This window comes from Salarias fasciatus, chromosome 12 (assembly GCF_902148845.1).
Source record: "Salarias fasciatus chromosome 12, fSalaFa1.1, whole genome shotgun sequence".
Taxonomy (NCBI): Eukaryota; Metazoa; Chordata; class Actinopteri; order Blenniiformes; family Blenniidae; genus Salarias; species Salarias fasciatus.
Genome location: NC_043756.1, coordinates 13681137 through 13706079, shown reverse-complemented (window position 1 = coordinate 13706079; position 24943 = coordinate 13681137). Strand labels below are relative to the sequence as shown.

Below are 24943 nucleotides of genomic sequence, written 5' to 3'. Positions count from 1 at the left end.
AGTATCGCTTTAAGGCCTGTCCATGCTTCACATGTCCATGTGGGTGCGCGTTGCGTGACGTAAAAATCGTCATGAATTCCTGTCCGCCAGGGTACGCGGACGTCCCCCCAGCAGCCAGATTTTGTGACCACCTTGCGCGTTGCATGCAGGTCGCGCCGGTATACACATGCGCTAAACAAAACATGACAGTAAAAGTGACGGTAAACGGAGCTACAGCCTGATGGCGCCACTCAAAGACACAGAGAGAGTGAAAAACTCATGAACAGAGAGAGTAGGCTCTGTCTGGAGGGATGAGAAGGTCTGCCAACAGAAGTGAAAGCATCTAATCGCTCGGGCGCTGCCCCCGTGATTCAGAAACAAAAAAAAAAAGTCGAAATAAACTTTTAAACTAAATGACAATGTACTGACAATGTATGTGCCTCATTTCCTATAAATAATCTGTAATAAAGGAGCAGATAAACAGTCTGTATAGTGCTGGAAAAGCTTCTCAAGGATGAGTGGATCAGTCTGACTGCATAGAACGCGCACAGCTGAGCCCAATAAATGGGAGAAAGCGCGTGTGCATCGGTGGTGCGCGGAGGCTCCAAAGCGGACGCGGAAACGCGTGCATGTGAAGCATTGACGAGCCTTTACGGCAAGGGGAACCCTTCTTCCCCGGGGAGCCGACTTGATGTCTGTCTGCCTGTCTGGACTGGCGTAGTGTAATATTGCCTCTAGGGATCAGCGTAGCTGACGTGCACCATAGCGAGACACCTCACTAATGATTCAGAGAACCAGGGCTAACTTCCAGACCAGAAAGTTGGTGTCTGTAAGCTGTCACAGCAGAAGTTACATGGCGTTAATTCATTTAGATACTCCCGAGAGATGCCGCCATGATGCCAGCCTCCTAGTGGTGAAGGTTGGCAACTCATTTCCACCGTTGTGTTGCTGGGGCTAGAATCCGGAAGTTTCCAGAGTGGGTGGGCCTTGTATCAGACTACCATATAAATAGTAGCCTCATGCACGCTCTTTCTTTTTCCTCAAGGCTTTTTGGAAATTTACGGACCTTTCTCGCCTCCGCTCAGAAAAGTCATCCAAAGGTAAGCTTCTTTCACTAACGTTACTGACTATAATCAGTTATTTTCTTTATCTTGTGTAGCTGCATTATAATAATTATTATTTATTTCAGATTTATTGGATCATGGATTTGACCATTAAAATGTTGAACGGTACCACACGCAGCCTGACAGTCAATCCTCAGGACACAGTGAGCTTCCTGAAACAACTCATCCATCAAGCTCTGGAAGTTCCCCCTCAGAACCAGAGATTAGTCTTTGAAAACGGCCATAAGACGACGCTCAGTGACGGCAACAAGCGGCTGTGTGACTGTGGCCTGCAGTCCGGCTCCCAGGTGTCTCTGCTGATCATCCAGCCCAGTGAGCCCACCACCATCCAGGTGTTCCTGAAAAACGAAAAAGGCCAAACGGCCACCTACGATATCCGCTCCGACGAGACCGTGACGGGCTTCAAGACCAAGGTGCAAGCCCGGGAGGGGGTCCAGGCGAGCCAGCAGAGGCTGATCCATGAGGGGAGGCAGATGGAGGACGGAAGGCTGCTGGCAGACTACAACGTCCAGGAGCACAGCACCATCTACCTGACTTTCCGCCTGAGAGGAGGTTGTGAGTCAGACTTCACTCCAAAAGTGTAAATAATTTAATAACAATCGATATTTATATATCAGCAGTTTTGCAATAAAGTGTTACTTCATTAGCATTGCTTTTCCTGTCATTTGTCAGTCCAGAGGTCCAGATTACAACCAGTAGAAATGAGAGGCTTGCTTTAGTATTTTAGAATTACTAATATCTTTACCATTTCTAAAATACACTTATTCTTATATTAATCACACATTATCCTGTAATCCATGATTTGCGATTTTAATTTAAAGATCTTGTAATTTCTCGTTTTGCTGCCACAAATCCAGTAATCGAGGAACCCCTGTGCTAAATGTCCGTATTAGAAACGGGTTTACAGAAGTACAAGTCCAAGTTTAAATGTGTTCATTGCAGGCGCCAAAACATTCTCCACCTGGGATATTGAACTCAGGGAATAGGGCTGATCACATATCGACCAATCAGGGACAACTACGTTTTGTTGCGGCCGTGTTGGCCAATCAACGAGCCTCTTCTATAACCCACGGCCAATCAGAATGGAGAATGTTGGCAGGCCGAACAGCGGAAGCGGATGATGTGTATGTTTAGTGTCTTGTTGGTGTTTTTAAGAAGCTACATGGCGTTAGATACATCCGAGAGACGAAGCCGTGACGCCAGTCAGCCTCCGAGCGGTGAAAGTTCGTAACCGAATCCCCGCGGACGGTTTGTTTCCCGGCTGACCCGCAGACCGCGGTGGGGGGAGAGTAGATGGGGCTCCGTACCACCGGAGGATGGAGGACCTAACCGGGGGTCGTCATGTCTTCCCTGACGGTGTGGCGCTACACCAGCGGCCGTGTCCTCGGAGGATGGGGCCCGCTGCTGTGCGTCGCGCTGGGCTCCCTGGTGGCCCTCCTGATGCCCCTGGTCCGGGTGGAGGAGCGCTGCTGCGCCTCCCTGAAGGGCATCGCCCAGCTGCGGTGCCAGCTGCTGGGGAGCTCCCCGCAGCCTCCCGCCGCGCAGTCCACCAGCCTCACCGTCCCCTTCACCGCGCTGGATGTGCTGCCGCATAAATCCAAGCCCAGCAAAGGTACGAAGACCAGCTGTCTTCACTGACACGCTGGCGATAAAGCACGGTAGTAGAAAAATGAAAAACAGAAAATGATGAGCCAGATGTTAAGTTGATATAAGACGCATAACAGTCATATCATGGAGTTATAATAAAAACACGAGAACTGGGTTTGGAAAAAGTATGGCCGAAAAATGATGAAGAAATACAGTAAAATAAGTAAAAAGCAACAAACTTATTGTCTTAACAAAGTTATAAATCCAGTTACAGGTGTGATGGGGCAGAATCTCAAACCACAAACTTTCAGTTTCACACTGATCCTGTAGAGAGGAAAAGGACAGACCGCAAGAAAGACGCAATGTTAATAGTGAAATATGCATGTAGAGTGAGAGAGGAAAGAAGACTGGTAATTAAAAATAATAATGTCAAAATTCGGTGACCAACAGTGAAAGGACGTTAAGGATGTCATGTTCCTTCAGCATATCCATTTGTTTGGATTACAGAGATGGTGCTGGAGGCCAAAGCGGCGCTGCAGCAGGCTCTGGAGATGAAAAAACTGGGAAAGAGGGAGAAGGCCCACAAGCTGCTGGTGCATGCGCTCAGCATGAACCCAGACTTTGTGGACGCCCTGACGGAGCTGGGGACCATTCTGGAGGAGGAGAAGGACGTCGTCCAGGCGGACCACCTCTACACCAAAGCTCTGGCCATCTCGCCGTGCAACGAGAGAGCTTTGGTCAGCCGCGACCGAACCCTTCCCCTGGTGGAGGAGATCGACCAGCGTTATTTCAGTCTCATCGACAGTAAAGTGCAGCGGCTCATGTCCATTCCTAAAAGCAACTCCGCGCTCCGCCGGGTGATGGAGGAGACGTACTACCATCACATCTACCACACCGTGGCCATCGAAGGCAGCACGCTCACCCTCTCCGAGATCCGTCACATCATCGAGACGCGCTACGCCGTCCCGGGAAAGAGCCTCCAGGAGCAGAACGAGGCCATCGGGGTCGACGCCGCCATGAAGTACATCAACACCACACTCCTGTCCAGGTCCGGCGCCATCACCGTCGGGGACATCCTGGAGATTCACCGGCGGGTGCTGGGCTACGTGGACCCGGTGGAGGGGGGCAGGCTTCGCACCAACCAGGTGTTTGTGGGCCACCACATCCCGCCCCACCCCCAGGACCTGCAGAAGCACATGCAGGAGCTGGTGCAGTGGCTCAACTCTGACGAGGCCCTGCAGCTGCACCCCGTGGAGTACGCCGCTCTCGCCCACTACAAGCTGGTGTACGTGCACCCGTTCGTGGACGGCAACGGACGCACGTCCCGGCTGCTCATGAACCTCGTGCTCATGCAAGCACGGTACCCGCCGATCACGATCCGGAAGGAGCAAAGGGCGGAGTACTACGCAGCTCTGGACACCGCCAACGAGGGGGACGTCCGGCCCTTCATCCGCTTCATAGCCAAATGTACAGAAATAACCCTGGACACTCTGCTGATTTCCACGACGGAGTACGCCGTCGGGCTGCCGGGAGCCGGCCAGGACCAGGCCTGTCCCGACTGCAAACAGACAATCCCGGCCCACACCTGAGCCGGGCGGGAACAGGGAAAAGAAACCAAACGTCTGCAGGGATAACAGCCGAAAAAGCTTTTTCACATTGATTTATATTGGGCATGATCAAACCTCTCCGGGCCTGTCATCAGTCTTCAAGAAGGGATATCATGTTGACAGAGTGGAGGTTTATACAAACCGTGTTTGTGTGAATTAAAGGAGATAAATTTGAATCATTTTATTGTGATTTAACTCTTGCCAACGGGACGAAAACGGCGATTTCCACTGCAGATGTGTCGTGTGACAGTTAGATCTCGGGATAAAGATGTCTTCTACACTGTAACGCACTTTGACTTGGATTATTTATTTGAAAATAAAGAGTTTTGTTAACGTTCATCTACTTCACACTCGCTGTTTTAGAATGAGTCTCAGGATTATAACACAGAGGAGGATTTACATGACTTTATTAAAGCAGTAACAAAACAAAAACTTCACATATTTTTTTTTTATACCACCCAAAACACAAGGGTGGAAAACGGGGAGATCGTCTTGAAACAAGAAAATAAATACTGAGATTAAACAAAAATATAACAATATATAGCCTTTTTAAATCTGACCTCTTTTCATAACATTGACTATAGAAATGATACAAAACAGCAGCAGTGCACACAATACAACGTTAGAATACTGGACAGAAAACAAAGTTTACAGATATACTAGTGTTTTTTTTTTTTTTTGGAGTAGGCCACTGTGGTGAGAGCATTACGTACAGCTTGTATTCCATCAGCTTTTAAAAGTTGGATTTATTACAAACTACATTGAAGTTTTTTGAAATATATATATGTGTATATATACAGAGACAGAAAAGTAAATGACTGAACTAACATGGGAAAAACTGCATAGTTTTCTCTTGTGACAAAGAAGCAGCAGATCTAAATAATGTGTGGACTATCATAGAATCTTTATGCCACATACAGTCGGTCCCATAGGGCCGCACTAAAGAAAAACACTATATTAAAGATTTAGGATAAAATAAACGGGACTGGAGAACATTTGAAAATGTGAATTGTGTCAAGATCAAGGTAAAATATTAGAAGTAATGCCAAAACTTCTTAACATCAAAATGTTCATGAAAAACAAACTCCTCTGACCCCCGTGACATGCCGGTCCCGACACCGAGAGCAGCTGGGTTTCGGTTTGTAAGGATCAAAGAATTCACCTTTATAGTGCACTCACTTATTTATAACTCTTGATATCCACATATCAGCGGACTGCTGAACAGCTGCAGGTCTACTGACCGGGCCCACAGCTCAAAGGCACACCGACCGCTATTCACCTCAACGCCTGACATGAGTTTCATATTCATACTGAAAGTGCTCATCAGTATTTGTCCAAACAGCTGTAATCAAACGCTCAACAGTCTCAAAAGTGTAAAACCAAAAATACAAGCAATAAGAAAAAAAATATTCACATTTAAATTTTGATTTTTTTTTGTCTTGTCATTTATTTCTATACTCACAAACCATTTAAAAAAATCTTTACCTTTTTTATTTTGTTATAATAAAATGAATCTAAAAGTTAAAAAGATATTAAGATAGTAATTTTAAGTAATTCTATGACTTATGAGCATAAAAAGAATGATTTAAAATGTTGATTATTGTGTAATACATCTACAACTGAAGGATTATGTTTCAATGACATTTTTATACTGTTTTCTTGTATTTTCAGATAAATCTAAACTGTCACGTAAGATACTGAACAGATTCACGATGTCAAATAAGAATCAATACACTAAAATGTGTATTTCTAACAAACTGTCCTGACATCAGAGGAGCCAATAGCAGTAATTTCTTCATCCTATGAACCCAGATTCTTTTCTCAGATCATAAATCTGATTATAGATGCACACAAACTGATCAATCATCCAACAGCTGAGGGAAGCTCCGGTTCCAGTTTTGTGGCACGACTAACGAACACAACCCCGAATCCACAAGACCTAGAGAACTGAAAGTAACGTGATGGAACGGGATTATTAGGAGGTAATTCACAGCATCGTAAACGCCGGTGATCAAATGCAGACTCAGGTGATATGAAGCCATTTCAAAAAAACAGCTGCGTTATTCTGTCAGGGTAAGAAAAAAAAAAACACAGGTAGTCATGTGTTATATTTACTCAATAAAAGTTGTAGGTTCCCTAAAAACATCTGGAGATTTTTTTTTCTTTTTAAATCACTGTAGCACTTACAACATATGTACAACCACACACACACACACACACACACACACAAACTATATTACAGAGTAATCAAACATCTGCATACACATGAGGAGAAACAACATTCACAAGTTTGGCTGTTTTGAATCTTTAAAAAAATACTCTCCCATATGCATCTGTCAAAAAAAAAAATAAAAAAAAAATCACACAACCAAAGAAGAAATGTCGAAATACAACGTATTTACACAGAACTGATGTTTTTTCTCTTTTTTTTTTTAATAAAGAAGCCTGGCAGGCAGTCGCCTGCAGACACACTCAACTAAATCAATCTGTTCCACGGTTGAGAAATCTCCGTTTTGGGGGGGATGGAGGGCGGGAGCTTGGCGATTAAGGCAACCTGGATGGATGACGGGAGTGTGACTGAGATTAAAGGGAGCATGGGGGAATCGATCACAGGAGACACAGCCGACACGGGTTCAGAAGGGACGTGAGATGGCTTTCAGGGCAAGCGGCGCTCGCAATCCCCTCACTTATTGAGCAGCATCTTGGCAAAGTCTGAATTTGACAAAGATTTGGGCTCTCCGGCTGAGCTCGCCGCCCCCGTCGCCGCGCTGGCCGCCGTCCCGTTCTCCACTTTGCCGGCCGGGGCGGCCTGACGGTGCAGCGAGCGGGGGAGTAAAGACAGCTGCGTGCGTCCTCTTCCCCTCCTGGAAAAATCGTTAGGAAACAAACATTTCAGCCGCTTATCGTTGAAGTGAGACGCGAGCTGGACGGCGGGTGAACTTACGCTCCATAGGCCTGGCGAGACGTCGTGTCCGCCGTCAGTCTGCTGGACCCGGGCTTGTCCATCATGTTCCTGCGCGGAGGATTACTGATGGCAACCGAGATTTTGTTGCCTTCGACCTCCGTGCCATCCAGTTTCAAGACGGCCTGAGAGGCCTGAGCTTCGTCTGCAAACTCCACATATGCCAGACCCTGCAGAGCAACGCAACACACACACACACACACACACACACACACACACACCCAGCTCAGCTGCTGAACGCTCAGAGATGATCATCACTCTCTCAGTACAACATCTGGACAGCACCTCCCTCTTTACGAGCCTCACCTTGGGTTTTCCTGAGCGATACGTGACCAAACGAACGTCTCTGATGGTGCCGTGACTCCTGCAGATTTCCTCCAGCTGCTCTTTGGTGCAGGAGAAAGGCAAGCCGGAGATGAAGATCTTGTGTTTCTCCATCGATGTGTTGTATTTAAACACCTGCAAAGGGTGATGATGTTGAGATGTCAGTCGGACTGGATGTGATCGGGACAAGAGAAATTTACGACCCTATGAGATTTACTGTCATCCAGGCCAGACGGGAACCTCGTCAAGGACGGTATGACTGAGAATTACTATGGCACCGTTCCTTTGTGAGAACCTTCCTGTTGTAGAAAACAGTCACCTTTGCAGATGTGACTCAGTAGAAGCAACGTGGTTTAGCAGCACAGCATCAGTAGAAGAGAGAACAAACTAAAGAAAATATTTCAAATAAAAAATACTCAAATCCATCTGCGATCCCGGCCACAGTTTGAACCATGTTGCTCTCACATGGCACAAGCTTTACCTCTATCCAAGCGCTTGCTGTTTGATCAGTTATAAAATTTCCTCACACTTCTCACATTAACCTCTAATCCTCTCAGGATACTTAGATGCTCTTAATTTGAAATCTGATCAGTTATGGTTTTGTCTTCAATAACTCAGCCATAAGATACTGGCATGTGTTATAACTACACTAAACAGTGAAAACAGGGAAAAGGCCTCATCCCCTGAGCCTCGCAGGAGAGGCCAACTCCACACTTTGCCACTGTGGAGGATTCAGTCTTGCACACAATAATTTACCTTGAAGTCCGGGTTTTTGTTTTTGTCCACGCAGGGCGACACGAAGACGGGCCTGCCCTCCACCTCTCGTCGGTCCAGCTTCAGGGCTTCGGCGACGGACACCGGCGCCTCAAACTGAACGTAACCGTAGCCTTTGAACTGTCCTTTGTTGCTGAAGATGAGGCGGACCTGTTTGATGGGGCCGCAGGGCTCGAACAGCGTCCTCAGGTTGGCCTCCGGGTCCTCCAGGGTGTACGCCAGGTTGCTGACGAACACGCTGCTGTCGTCGTTCCGGAGCTCCGGCTTGTTGTCGTACTGCCTGGAATCTGCTGGCTGGGTTTTTTGGGAGGCGGGAGGAGCAGCTTTGTATCCAGGGGGGGCGTTCCTCCCAGAGAGGCCACTCTCCGTCTCCATGTACTCCTCTGTGCTCTGCTCTTTGTTGCCTTTGTGCCTTTTGCGATCTTGGGAAAGAGGAAAATGAGTGAAGTCGTGCTCTATTTAGCTCAAAATAATGACTCTGGCAAAGCGGTCCTTCTTACCGGAGTCTTCATTCCACTCATTGCGATAATCTGCTTTCCTCTTCTCCCCGGCTCGGGCTTCATTGTGGGATTTTTTCAGGGCCTTCTTGTCTGCCTTGGCCTTCCGCCGCTGCTCGGCTCGCTCCTCCTCCTGGCGGGCCATGTTGGCTTCCTTCTCTGCGACCTGACAAGCAGAACGAAGCCAAGTGAGTCCCGACCAGGCGGATCATCCACCTGCCGCTCCAGCCGGATCCTACCTTTGCGAGCTGCTCGTTGATCCTGTTCAGTCTCGTCTCGGTCTTCTGCACCGCCAAGTCCCAGTCCTCCAGAGAGCCTGGAGGTGAACACACAAAACACACAGACACTCAGTAATCTGAGAAATATAAATCTATTCTGCTGTTTTTTGGTTCTTTTTTGAAGCTGGGGATCACCTTCCACTCTCTCGAAGGTGAGCAGGACGTCACAGACATGCTGAGGATAGTCTGTTGTGCACTGAACTGCTCGGTGAAGAGCTTTACGGCAGTGAACAGGATCCCCGTAAGACCTGCATGTAAACAGTAAACATTAAGCTGCAAGTAATTAACCACAAAGACATCAGCAATTATCTCAATTTCTTTCCAATTCCATCAGACTGACGCACCTTTCCAGGTTGTAGTACTCCAGCCACATGTTGGCGTACTTGGCGTTGCCTTTCGTCATGATGTTGTCCCACAGCTCTCTGGCTTTCTGCATGTTCTTACAGTGAAGTGCCTGATCAGGAGGAGAAAACAAAAATGTGATGAATCAGAGTGTGAGCCGGGACAATAACAAGTTATTGATAAAGCACAAGTCCTTGTTTCATTATTAAATATTTCACCGAGTCGTTCATTCAGTGCTCGAGCTGTGCAGATCAAAATGTTTTACTTCTTTCAACATCACCATGAACCCTGAAAACGGTTCTCGCTCCATTTATTTTCATCAATACTGAGCTGAATCCTCTGGCTTCACACTGAGGCTTGTCCTTTGACAACTGAATCAAAGCAAATAGGAGCACCTGTGAAGATAATGATGCTTTTACAGACTCGCTCTCCTAACCTCAAGGCCACTTTATACAATTTCTAAAGGGATTTACAGCTAAATCAGAGCACTACGGACTCATGTGTCTTAGTCGTGGCGGCACAATGTGTTTAGGAAGAACGATGTCTCCAGAGCTCTACACCTTAAAGTGTCAACAAAGATTTGATTTTATAAAAATAGTCTTATCAATTGTGTGATGAAGTTCATGGGTCTTTTTACTGTGGTGAATGTTCTGCTTGACAACACTCAACATCACTGCTACACATGTTGACAAGTGATCGTCATGGTAACACCGCTCACCTCTATCCTTGCCCAGATCTGCATTATGATACAAGAAGGATCTCCGCTTTCACCAAACCCTGAAGAGACGCAGGTCAGTGAATTCCATCAGATTCAACCAGAACACAGTGAAAACACACCTCCATAAAATCCACTTACTTTCTTCGACATCCTGTTTCATGTAGTCTAAAGATCGAGAGAAGGCTCCTCTCAACTCCTCCAACTCTTTACTCGATTCTGCAAAAAACATAAAATAAATAAAATTAAAAAATACTATGAGACACTGCAATCTGAGATGTTTGTGTTTTCAGTGACATAGAGCTGCTCTCACCTTTACTGAAATCCACACGTCTCCTCAAGTAGTCCAGATAGGCCTGCCAGATCTCCACATAATCTGTCGCTTGAATGAAACCAGCATTCAGCGCCTTCTCAAAAACATCTGGGGAAACAAGAAACCACCAAACTGACACTGTAACAAACTGCAGCATAACAAAACATGCCAGATATTAAGATAATTACATGTCTCCTCTGTTCTTGTTTATCGTGGTTAAGGGAACCTGTCTTGTTACCTGACACCGTCTGATGGTCGGCTCCGTGCCGCTCCAGAGCCAGCAGGTAGCTCTTCCACAGACCCATGGTCCAGGGGCAGTTCCTGACGGCGCGTTCATGAGTAGACAAAACCAAATCTTTGACCTTCAGCTGGCGATCCTGCAGAGTTAGGAGAAAATGAAAAACAAAACGCTCAGACTTCTTAAACCAGATGATTTAATGTTTCATCTGTTACATTTATAAGCAGTGAGACGATGATGGAAACTTATTTTGGACGCATCAAACATTCCAGTGTGGCAGGACGCTTTTAAAAATTGTCGCTGCAACAAAACCGATCCTCACCAGATAGGTGGTGTTTCTTGCCCACATGTCCGGCACCAGGCAGTTCTCCGCCAGAGCTCGCTCAAAGGTGATCTGGATCCGAGCCGGATCGCCTTCCTTCAGTTCGAAGTCGATGTAGGCTTGATATTCTGCCAGCTTGGGAGGCTCTGCTACCAACTGCAGCCAGACAACAGCAATCAGATGTAACAGACCACGAGAGACGGGCAATCAGTTATCTAGATCAAAGACTCACCAGAGACTCCTCCAAAGGTTTGTACTTCTCCAGCTGCTGCAAAGCCTTCTTGTACTGCTGCACGACGGTGTCGGGCACTCCCTGCTCAGACCACTCCTCGTACTCTGCATAGGTGACTTCCATTTCTGCAAGAGAGCAACGCACAACTATAGCCAGTAGCCAATGATGATAATGATAATAAAGAGTGTTCCAGTGTTTCTTCTCCGAAGAGGGGCTGCTCATGGTTTTTCCAGGCACAGCGGGAGTCCGGCTCATTTTACAGTAACCAGTCTGGACAGAAAACATGTCATTCTCACCCATCAAGGGGATGGCCAGCTGGCGACGGAACAGTGTATGGATTCGCTCGAGCTGTGTTTTCAGCAGCTCCTGCTCCTCGCGGCTGGGAATCCTGCCAGGAGGAGGCTGCAAGGGAGATGCAGCAAAGAAAATGCTGTTAAAAATCAGCCCCTTTAACACCCTACCCACCCACAATGTATAAATCAAAATAAATTTACCTTCAGCAATTATAAAAAAGAAAAAAAAAAGATTTATAGCTACACATACCTGCACGGTGGACAGGATGGCGTTCTCGAATTCTCGGTATGCCTCCCACACCGTCTGCCCCTTGGTCATGTGAAGTCCCACAGCCGTCACCGCTCTCTCAAAGATGGATCTCACCTTGTCGATGCCGCCAGGTGAGCCCATGCCACCAATGGAGTACTGAGCATATTCCAGCCAGATTTCTGGACCTGTGGAAAAACGTTCCAGGTCAAGATCATGTCAGATAAATGGTGGGGACGGTGCGGTGGTGGCACACTCACAGATATAGTCTTTTACAGCTCTCTCGAAAAGCTCGTAAACTTTGTCGCGGTTCGGCTCTTCCTCAGTCAGACGGATCTCATCCTTAAGCCAGTCCAGCCAAATCTCTGGAAGATGAAAGAACAGGTAGTTTCAGGTGTGAAACACTAAGCTGCTTATTCCTGTGACCCCGACGCTGGGCGAGATAAGCACCAACCTTCAGTGAGAGGGAACAGTTCACTCATCTTCTGCCTGGCTTTTCGCAGACGTAGAAGTTCCCCCTCTTGCTTGAGAAGTTTAATTAGATCCACATGGCAATTGTAATCAAAAGCATTGATGGAGAGCTGAGAAGATACAAAGAGTGGAATCAGAAGGACATGGTCAATAATGCAAACAAATGTCTTTTTTTTATTATTCTGGTGCTGTTTGCCAGGCATTAATAAGCACAGCTGCAAAAAATAAATAAAATAAAAACTTTATTTCTATTCTGATATAAGGCAAGCACCACCACAGTGACAGAAACAAGTGATATGTGAAGGTTTTCACTACTGTCTACATTTAAAGGAATAATATCACCGATTTTAATCAGTATTTAGAGGCAGACTAACATCGCGAATGAATATGGGACAAAAAACAAAAGTTGCACATAGATAAGTGGAAAATGATGTTATGACTGAATCAATAAAGCATTTTTTGAAATGTTTATCTAAAATGACTTCTGTCAGTAGCAGCCAATGTGAAGCCTGTGTGCACGATGTAGCCTGCAGGGTTCACCAACTAGTGGTCAGAGCAAACAAAACTACATCTATAAGTTTGTAATAAGTTGCCTTTTGTAGTACTTGGTATTGGAAAAAGAAGTGTACATCTGCAATAATAATAAGACACAACACTGCAGTGATTATCATTAGACAACCATCTCTGATTGCTTCACCTTGAATATATGAAATCGGTTAGCTTTGTGTGGACTGTGGATGTTGTCAACATCAGTTGATATATGTGCGACACGCTGCAAAGTACTGCAACAACACTGCACACTGGTGCTTCCAGAAGAGAGATGATAAACATACAAGAGGGTTTGTAGTAAAGTGCATCAGCTACACAGTGAGCTGCTGGTCGTAATAGCAACAACAGCACAGAACAATAAGTACCCTCCTGTCTTTCTTCTGTATAACAACAGATTGCTTCCTTATCACACCAAATCTAAAACAGTCTCGCCACCCTCATTAAAGTTAGGACAACGTGCTGTCACGCACGTGTGTCCGTGCTCCTTTCAGGAACTGAAGAAAAAGGCGCGTGCTATGCCAAACAAGTGTTAGCATAACAGATTAGCAGCTCGGCTAATCACGACTGCTACGTCAATGATGTCGTATTTATAATTGTTGTGATTATTATCGACAGCTGACGCTGCTGTGATTTCTGTTCATGCTCATTTTCTTTTAGGAAGAGTAGCTCACAGTTATGAAGCTGCCGACTAGTTTCTAGCTTGTGGTTTTTACCTCCCATTCATTCCCATTAGCTCCCCGGCTAACAGCTTGGCTCGGCTGCGGGCTCGTTACCTGCTCCTCCAGTCGCTGGATCTCCGCTTCGTTTTCTTTCTCGTCCTCTGAGGAATCGTCCTCCTCGTCTTCGTCTGAGTTTTCGACTCCCATGCCCTCTTCGCCCTCCTCGTCTTCGTCGGACTCCATCTCCCTCTCCTCCATCCCAGCATCTTCCTCCTCCATGTCTTGTAACTGCGTTTGCTCTGCGTTGCCTGCCGCTGCCATGTTGGAAATGCTGTCTGCCTGGTAACAGACCCGCCGAGCCGCAGCGCGAGGAGGGGCGGAGTCCCGCGCTGCATGCACCTGCCGCTATTGACCGCTGGAGGGCGCTCCCTCGCTGTGCCGAGACCAGACGTGTTTGTCAACAAAAGGCGCTCGGATTCACTCGGTTCTCTTCGTTCATTTCCGCTGGTCGTCCGTATGGAAACATGGCGATGGGCTCCTTACGAAACTCCGTGCCCTTGCTGTTGTTATTTAGCAGAAGGATATACCGCCCGGAGCTGAATGCTGTTTGCCTGTATCACAAAAAGGTACTGGAAGCGTATACTTATAACTAAAACCTGTGTTAGCCAGCGGTGTTCACGATCTGTGTGTTTAGAGGTGTAGCCACATTAGCCTGCACCGTGCTACCTTTTCACTTCATTACCTACAGCAGCAAACAAAGTCGTAAAATCTCTGTCACTGTGTTTTTATCACTTTCCCTCAGGTTGTGGACCACTACGAGAACCCGAGGAATGTGGGTTCTCTGGATAAAAAGTCCAAGAATGTGGGGACTGGACTGGTGGGCGCACCAGCCTGTGGAGATGTGATGAAACTTCAGGTGAGCTGCAGGTCGACACAGACCAGTCCCCATGTCCTCAACTTCACCTGGCTTCACCTGTGAAGACTTTACTGTCTCACAGTCACGATCACCATGGTTTTGAAACAACGGTTTCAGTTACTAATCACAAATGCTTATATCACTGTAGTTACGTAGTACCCACTGACTCCACAACATGTGATCTAATACCCTCCCTTTAACATCCACAAGTCACTACTGAGTATGCCCACTGATTTACATAGTTAAGAGTCAAACTCTTTTATACTCCAATTTCAAAGCTAGCATGCTAACATTTGTATGCCAACAGGATTTTTTTAATGGGTTTTTTTTTATGTCTGAGAAATGTGCTTTGCAGTTTGTTTTTTTTATTATTGTTGTGATATGTTTTCCTCATTATTGTCCACTGTTTGCATTGCAGGTAGTGAAAAAAAGTTCTAACACTGTGTTCTTTTTCAGATTGAAGTGGATGAAAATGGCAAGATCGTGGACGCAAAGTTCAAAACGTTTGGCTGCGGATCAGCCATCGCCTCCAGTTCTCTGGCTACAGAGTGGGTGAAGGGGAAGACGGTAAGATCAGAAGATTTAGCTGATTACCTCTCTCAACAGTCACGACTCAACTTGTGTCACTTATTTGAGACATTTCGACGAGAAATTGTGAAAACAGACAAAAATATGATTTTAATTGAAAATGTCACTATTATTATCATTAAGTTAACAGTGTTGCTTGTTTAAGGATCAAACTAACTCGTTTCTCCCTTCAGGTGGACGACGCTCTGAAGATCAAGAACACAGACATCGCCAAAGAGCTCTGTCTTCCTCCTGTCAAACTTCATTGTTCTAGTAAGTTTAAAACTGAAATAGTTCGTATGAACTGAGGAACATTCATTACAAGTTAAGTTGGTGAAATAGATAAAATGCAGTGCTTCTATCAAATTCATTCTCCTCTGATGCTGTAAGGAGAGATTATTCTAATTCCATCATAGTATTTTCTCATGTTTCTACTCCGTTAAATATGTCCTGATTCCTTGTTCTGTTTGAGAGAACCTGTATGTTTGATGTTTTTAGACACGTTTGTTTTCTTGTTTTTTTTTTATTTTGAATGTTCTTTTAGGGTGATTTTATTTCTGCTATTATATATAATTATACTTTTTTTATGTCATATTATTTTTTCAAACAATTTCATTGTGCACTTTATTCATGATTGTGCTCAAAGCTGTTTTGGCGTTATTGTGTTTTTCATAGTAAATATACTTCAAGAGAGGATTACTTCTGTCATCTCCACGTACCAGTCTAGTTTCTAAGCAGGTTTCTTTGAGTCAAAGAGACATTTGAAGTGTTTCTAAAACCCTCTTTCTCCTTTTTTTTTCAGTGCTCGCAGAAGATGCCATCAGAGCCGCGCTGTCAGACTACAGACTGAAGCAGCAGGATAAGGAAGAGGAACGTGCCAAAGCCAGCAGCTAATACGCTGGAAATAATAATCCTTGGTGGTTTATTTCACTGATATTTCAGCACCAGCTAATGACCCACAGCGAAGTCGAGCCGTGTGGAAGATAAGTTACAATAATCGACTGCAGCAGGTTTTGCATCTTCAGGAGAGGTTTTTGCTCCTTTTCTCAAATGGCTGTTTGTATCCATATCTTTGAATTTAAAACAGGATTTCTATCATTTTAAGGTGGCACATGGAATTTTTTTCTCACAAAAAAACTAAGAAATGTTTCACTGATGTGTTCTCATGCTGGAGGTTCATGATGGGCCATAATTTTGGACAGTGGAGTTGAACTCTTCCCATTCTTCTTTCATTTTATGCACAGACCACAACAGGGATTCTAAACAAATCAGGGTTAATTTCTTTGAGATTCGTTTGCTCTTGTGTGTTTCGGCTTGTGAAACATTTGGTGTGAAAATGCTTGTCAGGTCAACAGATTCTGCATTCAAAACCAAACCACAACATTGTGCAAGACGGTTTTCTTTCCTGTGAACTAAATAAAACATTTTTATTGTGCGATGGTCATCTGCTTGATCCCTCATTCAGAGGAGCCACCCTCTGCCGCCGCAGGAGTATCCGTTTCAGCACAATGAGCACTGCCAGCGTTAAGAGAGCCATTAAAACACACAGCGCGGCGAGCAGGGAGATGATGACTGCAGAGCCCTGCACAGCGAGCGTCCGTGGGGAGAGAGTGGGCAAGGCTGCTTCTCTGCTTGTGGAAAGCAAAACTCCTGTCTCTTCAGATGTGTTGCTGCTCCGAGCTGTGATGTTTTCTCTGCACCCCTGTTCCTCCTCTGGGAGAGAAGTGGTGGTTTTCAAGTGAAACTCGCTGATCGATTGGGTTTTATTCAGGAATAAACACTCTTCATAGGTCAGAGTTTCTAACCAGTAGTGTGAGTTTTGAGTCTTAGGAAGATTCTGAGCTTGGGTAAGGAGTCCAACTGTGTTTTCCTTTTTCACCTCCTGCAACGCAAGTCCTGAATCCGTTCTGCTTTTGTGTAGAGTTTGAACAGTTGGCTTGTCCCCATCAAAATGTCGCGCGCTGTCGTTTGGCTTCAGGATGCGAGGACAGATAGTCATGACGGAGAGATTGAGCAGCAGGCGGTGAGCGAGATGGAGCGGCTCCGTGCACACCAGGTCCGTGGCCATCTTCAGCCGGCCGCTCAGCAGCCAGCGGTACAGGTACAAGATGTCACACTCGCACACCCACAGGTTGTTGGCGAGGTCCACAGATCGGAGGCGTGGGAGGCCGTCGAAGGCGCTCTCCGGCACCGAGCGCAGACAGTTGCTGTTAATCTTCAGGACCTGCAGGTTGACCAGGGGGGACAGTGAAGGCAGGTCCATGACGGAGATGCAGTTTGCGGAGAGGTCCAGATGAGTCAGAGATGGAGGGAGGTCCAGGGGGAGGCTTGTGAGCTGGTTCCCCTTCAGGTTCAGGACTTGTAGCTTGTGCAGACCCCAGAGCGCCCCGGGCTGGATGGCACGGATTCGGTTTTCCTCTAAATCCAGACGGGCGAGGTTTCCCAGCTGCCTCAGGGCGCCCAGAGTGATGTAGGTGATGCGGTTCTCTTGCAGCAGGAGGGACTCCAGGCTGGGCGGCAGGCCGCGGGGGAAGCGGGCCAGCAGGTTGTGACTGAGGCTGAGCTCCTGCAGGCCGGAGAAGGGCCGGAGCAGGTGGTCCACATTACACAGCTGGTTTCTGGCCACAGACAGGGCCGAGGTGCTCAGAGGGACCGAGCGGGGGAGCGACCGCAGACCCAGAGACTCACACAGAACCAGAACCCCGGTGCCAGAGCAGCAGCAGCCGGGAGGACACGGAGACATCATGAGGCAGGCGAGAGGACAGACGCAGAGAACCAGGAGGACGCCACATCTGCACCACAGCATGACTTACTGCAAAGGATCATGGAGAATGTAACAAGCACATTAGTGAAATCTAGAAGAGACAGTGCCTGGAAATTATACAGTAACTCACAAACAATGAAACTAGGGCTTTAACTTGATAAAAAAAAAACAAAAAAAACATTAAACACACTGGAAAAATGCAATGCAAAGTAAAATATATTACAGTCAATGGAAGCACAGCATCGGCCAGTGCAAGTATTACTTTCCTAACATGGACCTGCAGCAGGTGGTGAGGAAGATAGAGTGCAACATAAACAAACCACCACCCATCATCAGAGACAGTCGTAGCAATTCCAAAAGAAAGCACCACCCCCCCTGAATGTCACCGCCAGCCTCCTGGAAGGAGGCGGGTGATTTTTGGGAATCTCAAAATTAGACTGAAAAAAAAACTTTCCCCCCATGGAGTCTGTTAAACAATGATTTAATATATATTTTGGTCAATTTTGAGCTGAAGACACTACAAGAAGAAAAAGTCTAAATCAATTTCTTCACTGAGTTATGAATTATGACAGAAAAGTCTTCCATCAACACTAAGTCTTTTTTTAAAATTATATTTATTCAGTACCTGTTTCACCTCCTGTAAGCAAGTTTCAGGGTATCTGGCTACATTTTACCTATAAATAAGTTTTTTGATGTTATTGTTGTTATCTAAAACAAGAGGTCTGATGAGTTTTCCAGATATGTTGTCTTGAAAGGATAATACACACATTTACCATTTACCATTCACAAAACTGACCCCAAAGAGTTGAAGTGTTCCCTACTCACCATTCTCCTGTTGCTGTTTTATCTGCTCCTCCAGAGAGATGGGAAGGAAGGAGTTCATCCCTGTGAGCCTCACATGATCCACCGTCTCTCTGAAGATAAACAGCTGCCGCAGAGAATTCCAGGCAGATGCTCATCAAAGTTTAATGACAGCCTTAAGGTGCTCTGTTACCTGTTCTGGATCCTCTTCACCGTCCGGACTGACGGAGGAGCCTGTCAGTGGAATCAGACGGCGAGGAGGCTGGGAAATCGGGGGCGAAGATGTTGTGCTCAATGAATGAAAGAAAAGAAAAAAAACACTTTCGTACTTGTTAATGATTCCCTTTTCTGAAGCAGCCAAAGGTCACGGACCGGTGTGTGTGTGTGTGTGTGGGTCAGACGGTGAATCTATCGAACGTGCTCACGAGGAAAGGTGCTTTGCACACCTCTCATCCGGTGCGATGAGTGAAAGTGAGGGGGTAGTATTTTCTCGAATTATTTAACACCTCGCTGACAATAGAGCGGGGAATCTGACCCTGGTGTAAGGCTCTGCCGCGGCTCCTGTTTCAGCCGTCACAAGGCTTCCTGGTGTGTGTCGTCACGTCACGTTTGATCTCTGGCAATCTGACCCACTTCTGATCCAGATCATTTTATTTGCTGGATATGTTCTGTGCAAGCTTTAGCATTATGTATCTATTTTCCCCATGTTCATAATATCTTTATTTATATTCAAGAAAACATTCAGAATCATAAGGTTGACTTTTTTTCAAAATAGAAGATAATAACTAAACTAACATATCACACATAATTCTCTGAACTCTCACTGTTCCCATAAAGGCAGGATTTCATCCTTTGTGTAACATATAGAGCAAATTTCAGCAGAATTGTTTGATTCCTTGTTTTGAGCTCAGTGGAACAAATCAGTGACTGAAAGATTTGCTTAGACAATAGTCGAGCTCTTGCTTTGTGGCGAAGGGTCGCAGTATGTATCTGGTTCACCGCTGCTGAAATATTTAAGCAAATCTCAGTGCTGCTGCTGCCAGGAAAGGACAAAAGAGGTCCTGGTTATTTCCCGCCTCCAGAGTCAGTCGTGTTTCTGTGAAGTCGCTTCCATAATTTCAGCTCGAAAATGTCAAGTTAAAACAGCAGATTACACTCAGCGAATTTCTTTAACCAGCTGCAAATGATAGAGTTCCACAGTGAACATAATGTGCACATTGAGAACATCTGCTTTTTCTGGACCGTGCCCGCCACCTCTAATTTGGAGTTTTCTTGTTTCAGATGACAGAACTCCCAACATTTGCACGGTTACAGTTACAGAAAATACTGAAAGATCTTTTTCAACACCTTTATTAAACACAAAAATGTTGTTAACCGTATTACTGTTACAGAGAAAACAACCGAGTACAATAAGCAGAAGTACAGAGGCAGACGGGATCTGATCCTCCCACACTCTGAAAACTACTGAATCACACACAGACTGTTCATTTTCAGAGTAATTTGAAAGGTCAAATTGATAAATGCTAAAAAAATTCACAGTTGATGTTATAACTGGGCTTTTACTCACTTACTGACGATGGATCCATGGACTTGTTTCGAATGTAAACTTAAAATAAAATAATTAAACATAAAAATTAAACAAAATTCACAAAGTCTGTTTCACCTCTTGACTACTTTGGCCACACTGGAATCAGACATAGATCATACACAAACACAATTCTCATTGAATTTTACAGAATCAAGGTTTTCTTTCTTTTTTTTTTTTTTTTGCTTTAAAGCTTTGCGAAATGAATTCTTACAATAAAATACAATAGGATTATGTATACATATATATAAAACATTATTAAACCAAAAAAAAGCTGGTAAAATCTAAACGTAGAGAAAAGATTTTGCTTCTTAGGAAGTCAAGTTTACTGGCACTTCACGCTGCTTTATTTACAGCAACAAAGAGTTTGCTCTAAAAATAGTGAATCGGCTAAACTCAGCTGCCGATGGGATGTTGTGGCGTTACAGCAGGACGAACTGAGGACACGGACATTTCTGGACCTTCTGTGTTGCAAAGGCAGACAATTACAGCCTTCCCTTTCTTTTTTTTTTCTTTTTTTTTTCCTTTTCTTTTTTATTCCATGCACATTTCCCTCCTCTGTTATTTCTCTGGATGTCATTCAAAATGAGAACTTTTACTGCAGTGGAGTCTCGGCGCTGTAGTTTCATGTTGAGCTGAAACCACTGATTAAAAGAAAAAACAAGCGAGCGGCCTCGGCCAGACTAAACTGTCTGCCGCTTCACCTCCGCTCATGTGCAGAGGAGTCAGAAATCGTTAAAGTCCTGAGGTTTGAGCATAAATAATGAGCACACTGCTGCATTTGTACATGTTGTGTTTTATTTTGCGACTCCTGGCGTGTTTTTCCCTTCATCACGCCGACCTACAGTTTTAAATGTTATTCAGCCTAAATGTATCTCCCTCTGTTTAAATGCCGTTGAAAAGAGGAAATTTTAATGCTTTTTGTTCACTGTATCCCCGGTCTTGCCCTAGTGGTGGGCTTTCTTCAGGTGGCAGGTGCAGACCGGGTGGCTGGCGCTGGCGCTCTGCTGCGCCTCCTCCCTGTACTTCACCTGCTCCTTGCGTTTGGGCTCCTCCCTCCTCCTCTCCGCCTCCTCCGTATCTCTGACCCTCCTGACCTCCTGGCGAGGCGACGAGCGCACGTCCCTCCCCTTCTCGCCCACCAGGGCCTTGGACGGCACGCGCAGGTTCTTGGGCGAGGCCGCGCTCTGGGCGTGGACCCTCTTGACGTGGTCGACGGCGTACGGCCTCTCGTGGAGCTCGCCGGCGGTCTTGTCCGCCGTGTACTTCCTGGACGGCTGCGGCGGGGGCTTGTAGGCCTCCAGCTTGCGCTTGTGACTCATGGCGGAGGCGCAGCAGATGATGAAGACCATGACGATGAGCAGGGAGGTCACCACGATGATGATGAGCAGGTTCTCCTGCAGGAAGTCCACCACCCGGCTCAGGACGAAGTCCTTCAGGCGGATCATGGTGGTGGTGATGGTGTTGGTCAGGGTGGGGGCTCCGGTGGAGCTGGTGACCTGAACCGGCGCCCGGGTGGAGAAGGACGTGGGGAAGATGAGCTCCAGCTCGGCTTCGTCGCCACTGCCGTCCATGGAGATGTTGTAGAACAGAGGGGTGGCGTGACACACACGGCAGCAGAGCCAGAGCAGGGTCACACAGGCGACCCGGAGAGCCAGGCGGGACTTCATCTTCTCCTCGGAGTCCTGCGAGGACAGAGACAGCATTTTCAGTGTGGCAGAGGTTACAGTTCATAGAAAAGACACTATTTCTAGCCTTCATCCCTGTCTTTTCTAGACTTTTTCTACATGATAAGGATATAAGGATAAGGCTATTGCTTCTTTGCAAATGCTGGACTGATGTAGTCCACAGCTGTAGGTGGGCTGATGGATGGTGTTTACCCAGCTGAGCTGCAACCTTCCACTAAATATCCACCATAAATCATCCCTAGTGTGACTCCTGAATCTGTCTTGAATCCGGCTCGTCCAGGTCCTCCGTCTTTCCCTGCCTCGCAGCAGATCTATTTTAGCAGGCAGGCCGGCAGCGGAGCAGCCATTACTTACTCGGGGTGGAGACAGTGAGTTTGGTGCCGAAGGCCTTATAATTTGTAAAATAGTGGGAGGCCACCCATCCACCACACCAAAGCCAGGAGGAAGCGATATTCCAAAGACAGCGCAGAGGCGTGGGAGACCTGTGGCTCCGTCCTCTATATTTACGCTGCAGTGCAGCAGCCCACAGCAGCTCAGGCCTGATGAAGATATTTCTGCTTCTCGGGAAACATGCATTTACTTGGGCTGCTTCTCGCTGAATAAACCTCCCACTATTATTCCTCTATTATTCTCCTTCCATCTTTCACACTCTGGTCACTTCAACGTCCACATTTAAGAACGAAAAACTAAGAGCAGAGAGTCTGATACCATTTAAAACCTCATGAATCTGGATGTAATTAGACAGCGTCGTCCACGTAAAGACTTGTAATCAGTGAACCTGCTGCTGCTGGGATTCACACTACAGACCAGCAGCTCCCCCCACCCTCCCTGTGTGGCCAGATGTACAGTATAGAGTCTCCTGGACCAGATGGTGGGCTGGGTCTTCATCCTTGGATGTACAGCTTTAGGATGGCTCTGCCCTCTGATCCCCATAATTACCACTAAATTTAGATTTCCTGTATTCCACCTCTGGGTCGATCGTAGGTTTAATTGAAGGCCGTCCAGAGACCGAGCGTGCCGCTAATCATCTTCATGGCATTTCGCGTGCGTTATAATCTCTCATCACCGCAGCGACTATCCTGATGTTGTTTCACGTTACTGATTACTTTACAGGCCACATGTTGCAGTTTGGAAATGCAGAATTTGAACACTCAGGTGGCGTTAAAGAATATTTCAGAAATACTTTTTAACGTTTGTGAGTTTCCAGAGTGAGCCACAGAACAGAAGATACATTTATATGTTGTTAAAAATGGTGGAAAGTGCAAAACTAAGCAAACTCTCTCATGAAGTTATGAGTTTCTCTGGACGGAGCTTCTACAGTCATCTTATTTCATTAGAATAACTACGTGTTCTGAACTAAGGAAAACTTGGAAGAGTTCTTCGGATATTTTGCACCATGAAGCGTTCAACGTTACACACTTTTGCAGAATGTGTGCATCAGATTTGAGGTTTTAGTAAAAACTCTCCAGAGATTAAAAAAAAAAAAAAACCCTTGAAATGTGCTTTATAGATATTTTGTCTTGGGAACAGATATATGACTTCTCAAATGGATCACGTCTGTCCTTTTCGTATTTTTGACATTATATATTCAACCTTTGTCTCATGACGAGTGAGCAGACAAAAAAAAAAATTAACAAAAACACTGGAATTCACTTTGGAAAAGATGAGAGCACTAATTCGAAGGTACTGCTAAATATTCAACATCTTTTGTTTTAAAATTTTGATTTTCTCATAAATTAAACTCTAAGATAACTGAAATTGAGATTTTATTGAAACAATTATGACATTGGATTGTTTTTCTATAATCTTTTCAACTTTTGATATAAATATCCACAGGTATTTTAAAACAGATGTCTTTAGTTTTTGTCTAAATCTTTTTTTACCATAAGTTAGATATTGTTCATGTAGTATTTAATACATATTTGTAACAATTCGACTCTAATACGTTGTGTTTTTTCCAATGTCGAGGAGAGAGTCTATGTTCTTTGCCTTCAGCTTTTTGATGCACTCTGTATGATCATTGAAAAACAACATAAAAAAGTTAAAATCTAATAACTTATTCATCACTGATTGTTTCCATTAGACTTAAAAACAATTCATTAGAGTAACTGGAGCTCTTCTACTGAAGGCAAATCGTTGATTCTATGATGTAAAAGTCCTTGCAAATTTCGCAAAAATACAAAACTACTCTTTAGAAGATAAAAATGAACTTATGCAAAATATTCCAATGAAAAGTGTTCATTGTGCAAAACTATTGTGATGGTTTTACTGCTGCGTCAGTCCGATCAATGCAATTCTGCAGAAGAGTAGAAAAACATTTAGGGTTGCTTGACATTTCAGGCTGAAACAGCACATCATATTTTATAAAATGTCCATGTAATTTGTCGCCCACATTTAGGCTAATTAGATGGAGTGAAGCTGAGTGTAGATATTACACCAGTGAATTATGTTGGCAGCAATTCAAGAGATAAATATAACTTTACTGAAGTAACGTCTTCTGAGTGAATCTGTTTTGTCCAGTCTGTTGGCAAGAAAAACTAAGAACCCAAACTAAAAAGTTGAAAAAAAAAAAAAAAACTTTGTTTCTCGCCTTCTTCTTTGCTGAATCTTTTCTTAAATCCACAGGTAACTTGAATCAATACTCACAGGCCGTCCTGTTCTGGGTTTGTCTTCTGGGAAGTTCAGGGCAGAGCGGACAACTGCTGAAAGAGGAAAAAAGGGCAACGAGAGGAAAGTAAAAGTGCCAGAGAGAGAGATTCCAAGCATTTGCCCTCCCGGCCAACTTCTAGTAACTGTTTTGTTTCTGGGCTCTGAAGCCTCCCTGCTGGATGTCCAGCCCCTCTGCTTCCAGCCTCTCCTCCCTCCTGCTCAGCCTCCATCCTCACTCTGCATCCTCAGACTGGAGTCCACATTCGAGAAAGGACATTTTCCAGGCTTTATTTTCCGTGGAAAGTTTCTGATTGTTTGAGACTGGACATACAGAGGCGGACAGTTTCCTCTGAATACGCTGCAGAAACATTTTTGACTTTAGTTCTGTTACAGGATGTTGAGCAAATGTTCAAAACAACACAGAACATCCTCACTGAGGTGTGATCAGACTTTTCAGGTG

At 45.3% G+C, this 24943-nt stretch overlaps 6 protein-coding genes across 6 annotated transcripts; 3 read left to right on the top strand and 3 right to left on the bottom strand.

Moving 5' to 3' along the window:
• The first annotated feature begins 1180 nt into the window (after positions 1 to 1180).
• LOC115397750 (polyubiquitin-like) lies at positions 1181 to 1687 on the top strand. Its single transcript, XM_030104208.1, has one exon. It carries the CDS (start codon positions 1181 to 1183, stop codon positions 1685 to 1687), a length of 507 nt encoding a protein of 168 aa, XP_029960068.1.
• A 527-nt stretch (positions 1688 to 2214) lies between these two features.
• ficd (FIC domain protein adenylyltransferase) lies at positions 2215 to 4631 on the top strand. The gene is made up of 2 exons (XM_030104733.1): positions 2215 to 2715; positions 3198 to 4631. The coding sequence occupies exons 1-2, from the start codon at positions 2445 to 2447 to the stop codon at positions 4277 to 4279; spliced, it is 1353 nt and encodes a 450-aa protein (XP_029960593.1). The 5' UTR covers positions 2215 to 2444; the 3' UTR covers positions 4280 to 4631.
• A 56-nt stretch (positions 4632 to 4687) lies between these two features.
• sart3 (spliceosome associated factor 3, U4/U6 recycling protein) lies at positions 4688 to 13849 on the bottom strand. The gene is made up of 19 exons (XM_030104732.1): positions 13628 to 13849; positions 12289 to 12415; positions 12095 to 12199; positions 11838 to 12022; positions 11591 to 11696; positions 11295 to 11419; positions 11063 to 11218; positions 10741 to 10879; positions 10503 to 10610; positions 10331 to 10408; positions 10193 to 10251; positions 9477 to 9586; positions 9268 to 9380; positions 9094 to 9170; positions 8858 to 9020; positions 8340 to 8779; positions 7566 to 7718; positions 7242 to 7429; positions 4688 to 7161 (listed from the first exon to the last, which is right to left on the bottom strand). Exons 1-19 carry the CDS (start codon positions 13832 to 13834, stop codon positions 6981 to 6983), a joined length of 2820 nt encoding a protein of 939 aa, XP_029960592.1. The 5' UTR covers positions 13835 to 13849; the 3' UTR covers positions 4688 to 6980.
• Positions 13850 to 14000: 151 nt separating this feature from the next.
• iscua (iron-sulfur cluster assembly enzyme a) lies at positions 14001 to 16432 on the top strand. Its single transcript, XM_030104828.1, has 5 exons — positions 14001 to 14139; positions 14316 to 14429; positions 14886 to 14996; positions 15191 to 15269; positions 15799 to 16432. The coding sequence occupies exons 1-5, from the start codon at positions 14038 to 14040 to the stop codon at positions 15888 to 15890; spliced, it is 498 nt and encodes a 165-aa protein (XP_029960688.1). The 5' UTR covers positions 14001 to 14037; the 3' UTR covers positions 15891 to 16432.
• Positions 16433 to 16437: 5 nt separating this feature from the next.
• On the bottom strand, positions 16438 to 17739 carry tmem119a (transmembrane protein 119a). Its single transcript, XM_030104207.1, has one exon. It carries the CDS (start codon positions 17737 to 17739, stop codon positions 16438 to 16440), a length of 1302 nt encoding a protein of 433 aa, XP_029960067.1.
• A 3354-nt stretch (positions 17740 to 21093) lies between these two features.
• On the bottom strand, positions 21094 to 24605 carry LOC115397748 (transmembrane protein 119a). The gene is made up of 2 exons (XM_030104206.1): positions 24481 to 24605; positions 21094 to 21831 (listed from the first exon to the last, which is right to left on the bottom strand). Exons 1-2 carry the CDS (start codon positions 24598 to 24600, stop codon positions 21094 to 21096), a joined length of 858 nt encoding a protein of 285 aa, XP_029960066.1. The 5' UTR covers positions 24601 to 24605.
• Between the last annotated feature and the right edge of the window lie 338 nt (positions 24606 to 24943).

Bases quoted from the DNA above. Each gene is read 5' to 3' on its own strand.
- LOC115397748 (XM_030104206.1), bottom strand. From the start codon at position 24,600: ATGCTTGGAATCTCTCTCTCTGGCACTTTTACTTTCCTCTCGTTGCCC. The intron at 21,832-24,480 runs GTGAGTATTGAT...CTGTCCTCGCAG, and splicing joins AACCCAGAACAGGACGGCCT to GACTCCGAGGAGAAGATGAA.
- iscua (XM_030104828.1), top strand. From the start codon at position 14,038: ATGGCGATGGGCTCCTTACGAAACTCCGTGCCCTTGCTGTTGTTATTT. The intron at 14,140-14,315 runs GTACTGGAAGCG...ACTTTCCCTCAG, and splicing joins TTTGCCTGTATCACAAAAAG to GTTGTGGACCACTACGAGAA. The intron at 14,430-14,885 runs GTGAGCTGCAGG...GTTCTTTTTCAG, and splicing joins GAGATGTGATGAAACTTCAG to ATTGAAGTGGATGAAAATGG.
- sart3 (XM_030104732.1), bottom strand. From the start codon at position 13,834: ATGGCAGCGGCAGGCAACGCAGAGCAAACGCAGTTACAAGACATGGAG. The intron at 10,611-10,740 runs GTAACAAGACAG...TTGTTTCCCCAG, and splicing joins CGACCATCAGACGGTGTCAG to ATGTTTTTGAGAAGGCGCTG. The intron at 10,252-10,330 runs GTAAGTGGATTT...GCGTCTCTTCAG, and splicing joins GAAACAGGATGTCGAAGAAA to GGTTTGGTGAAAGCGGAGAT.
- tmem119a (XM_030104207.1), bottom strand. From the start codon at position 17,739: ATGTCTCCGTGTCCTCCCGGCTGCTGCTGCTCTGGCACCGGGGTTCTG.
- LOC115397750 (XM_030104208.1), top strand. From the start codon at position 1,181: ATGGATTTGACCATTAAAATGTTGAACGGTACCACACGCAGCCTGACA.
- ficd (XM_030104733.1), top strand. From the start codon at position 2,445: ATGTCTTCCCTGACGGTGTGGCGCTACACCAGCGGCCGTGTCCTCGGA. The intron at 2,716-3,197 runs GTACGAAGACCA...TTTGGATTACAG, and splicing joins TAAATCCAAGCCCAGCAAAG to AGATGGTGCTGGAGGCCAAA.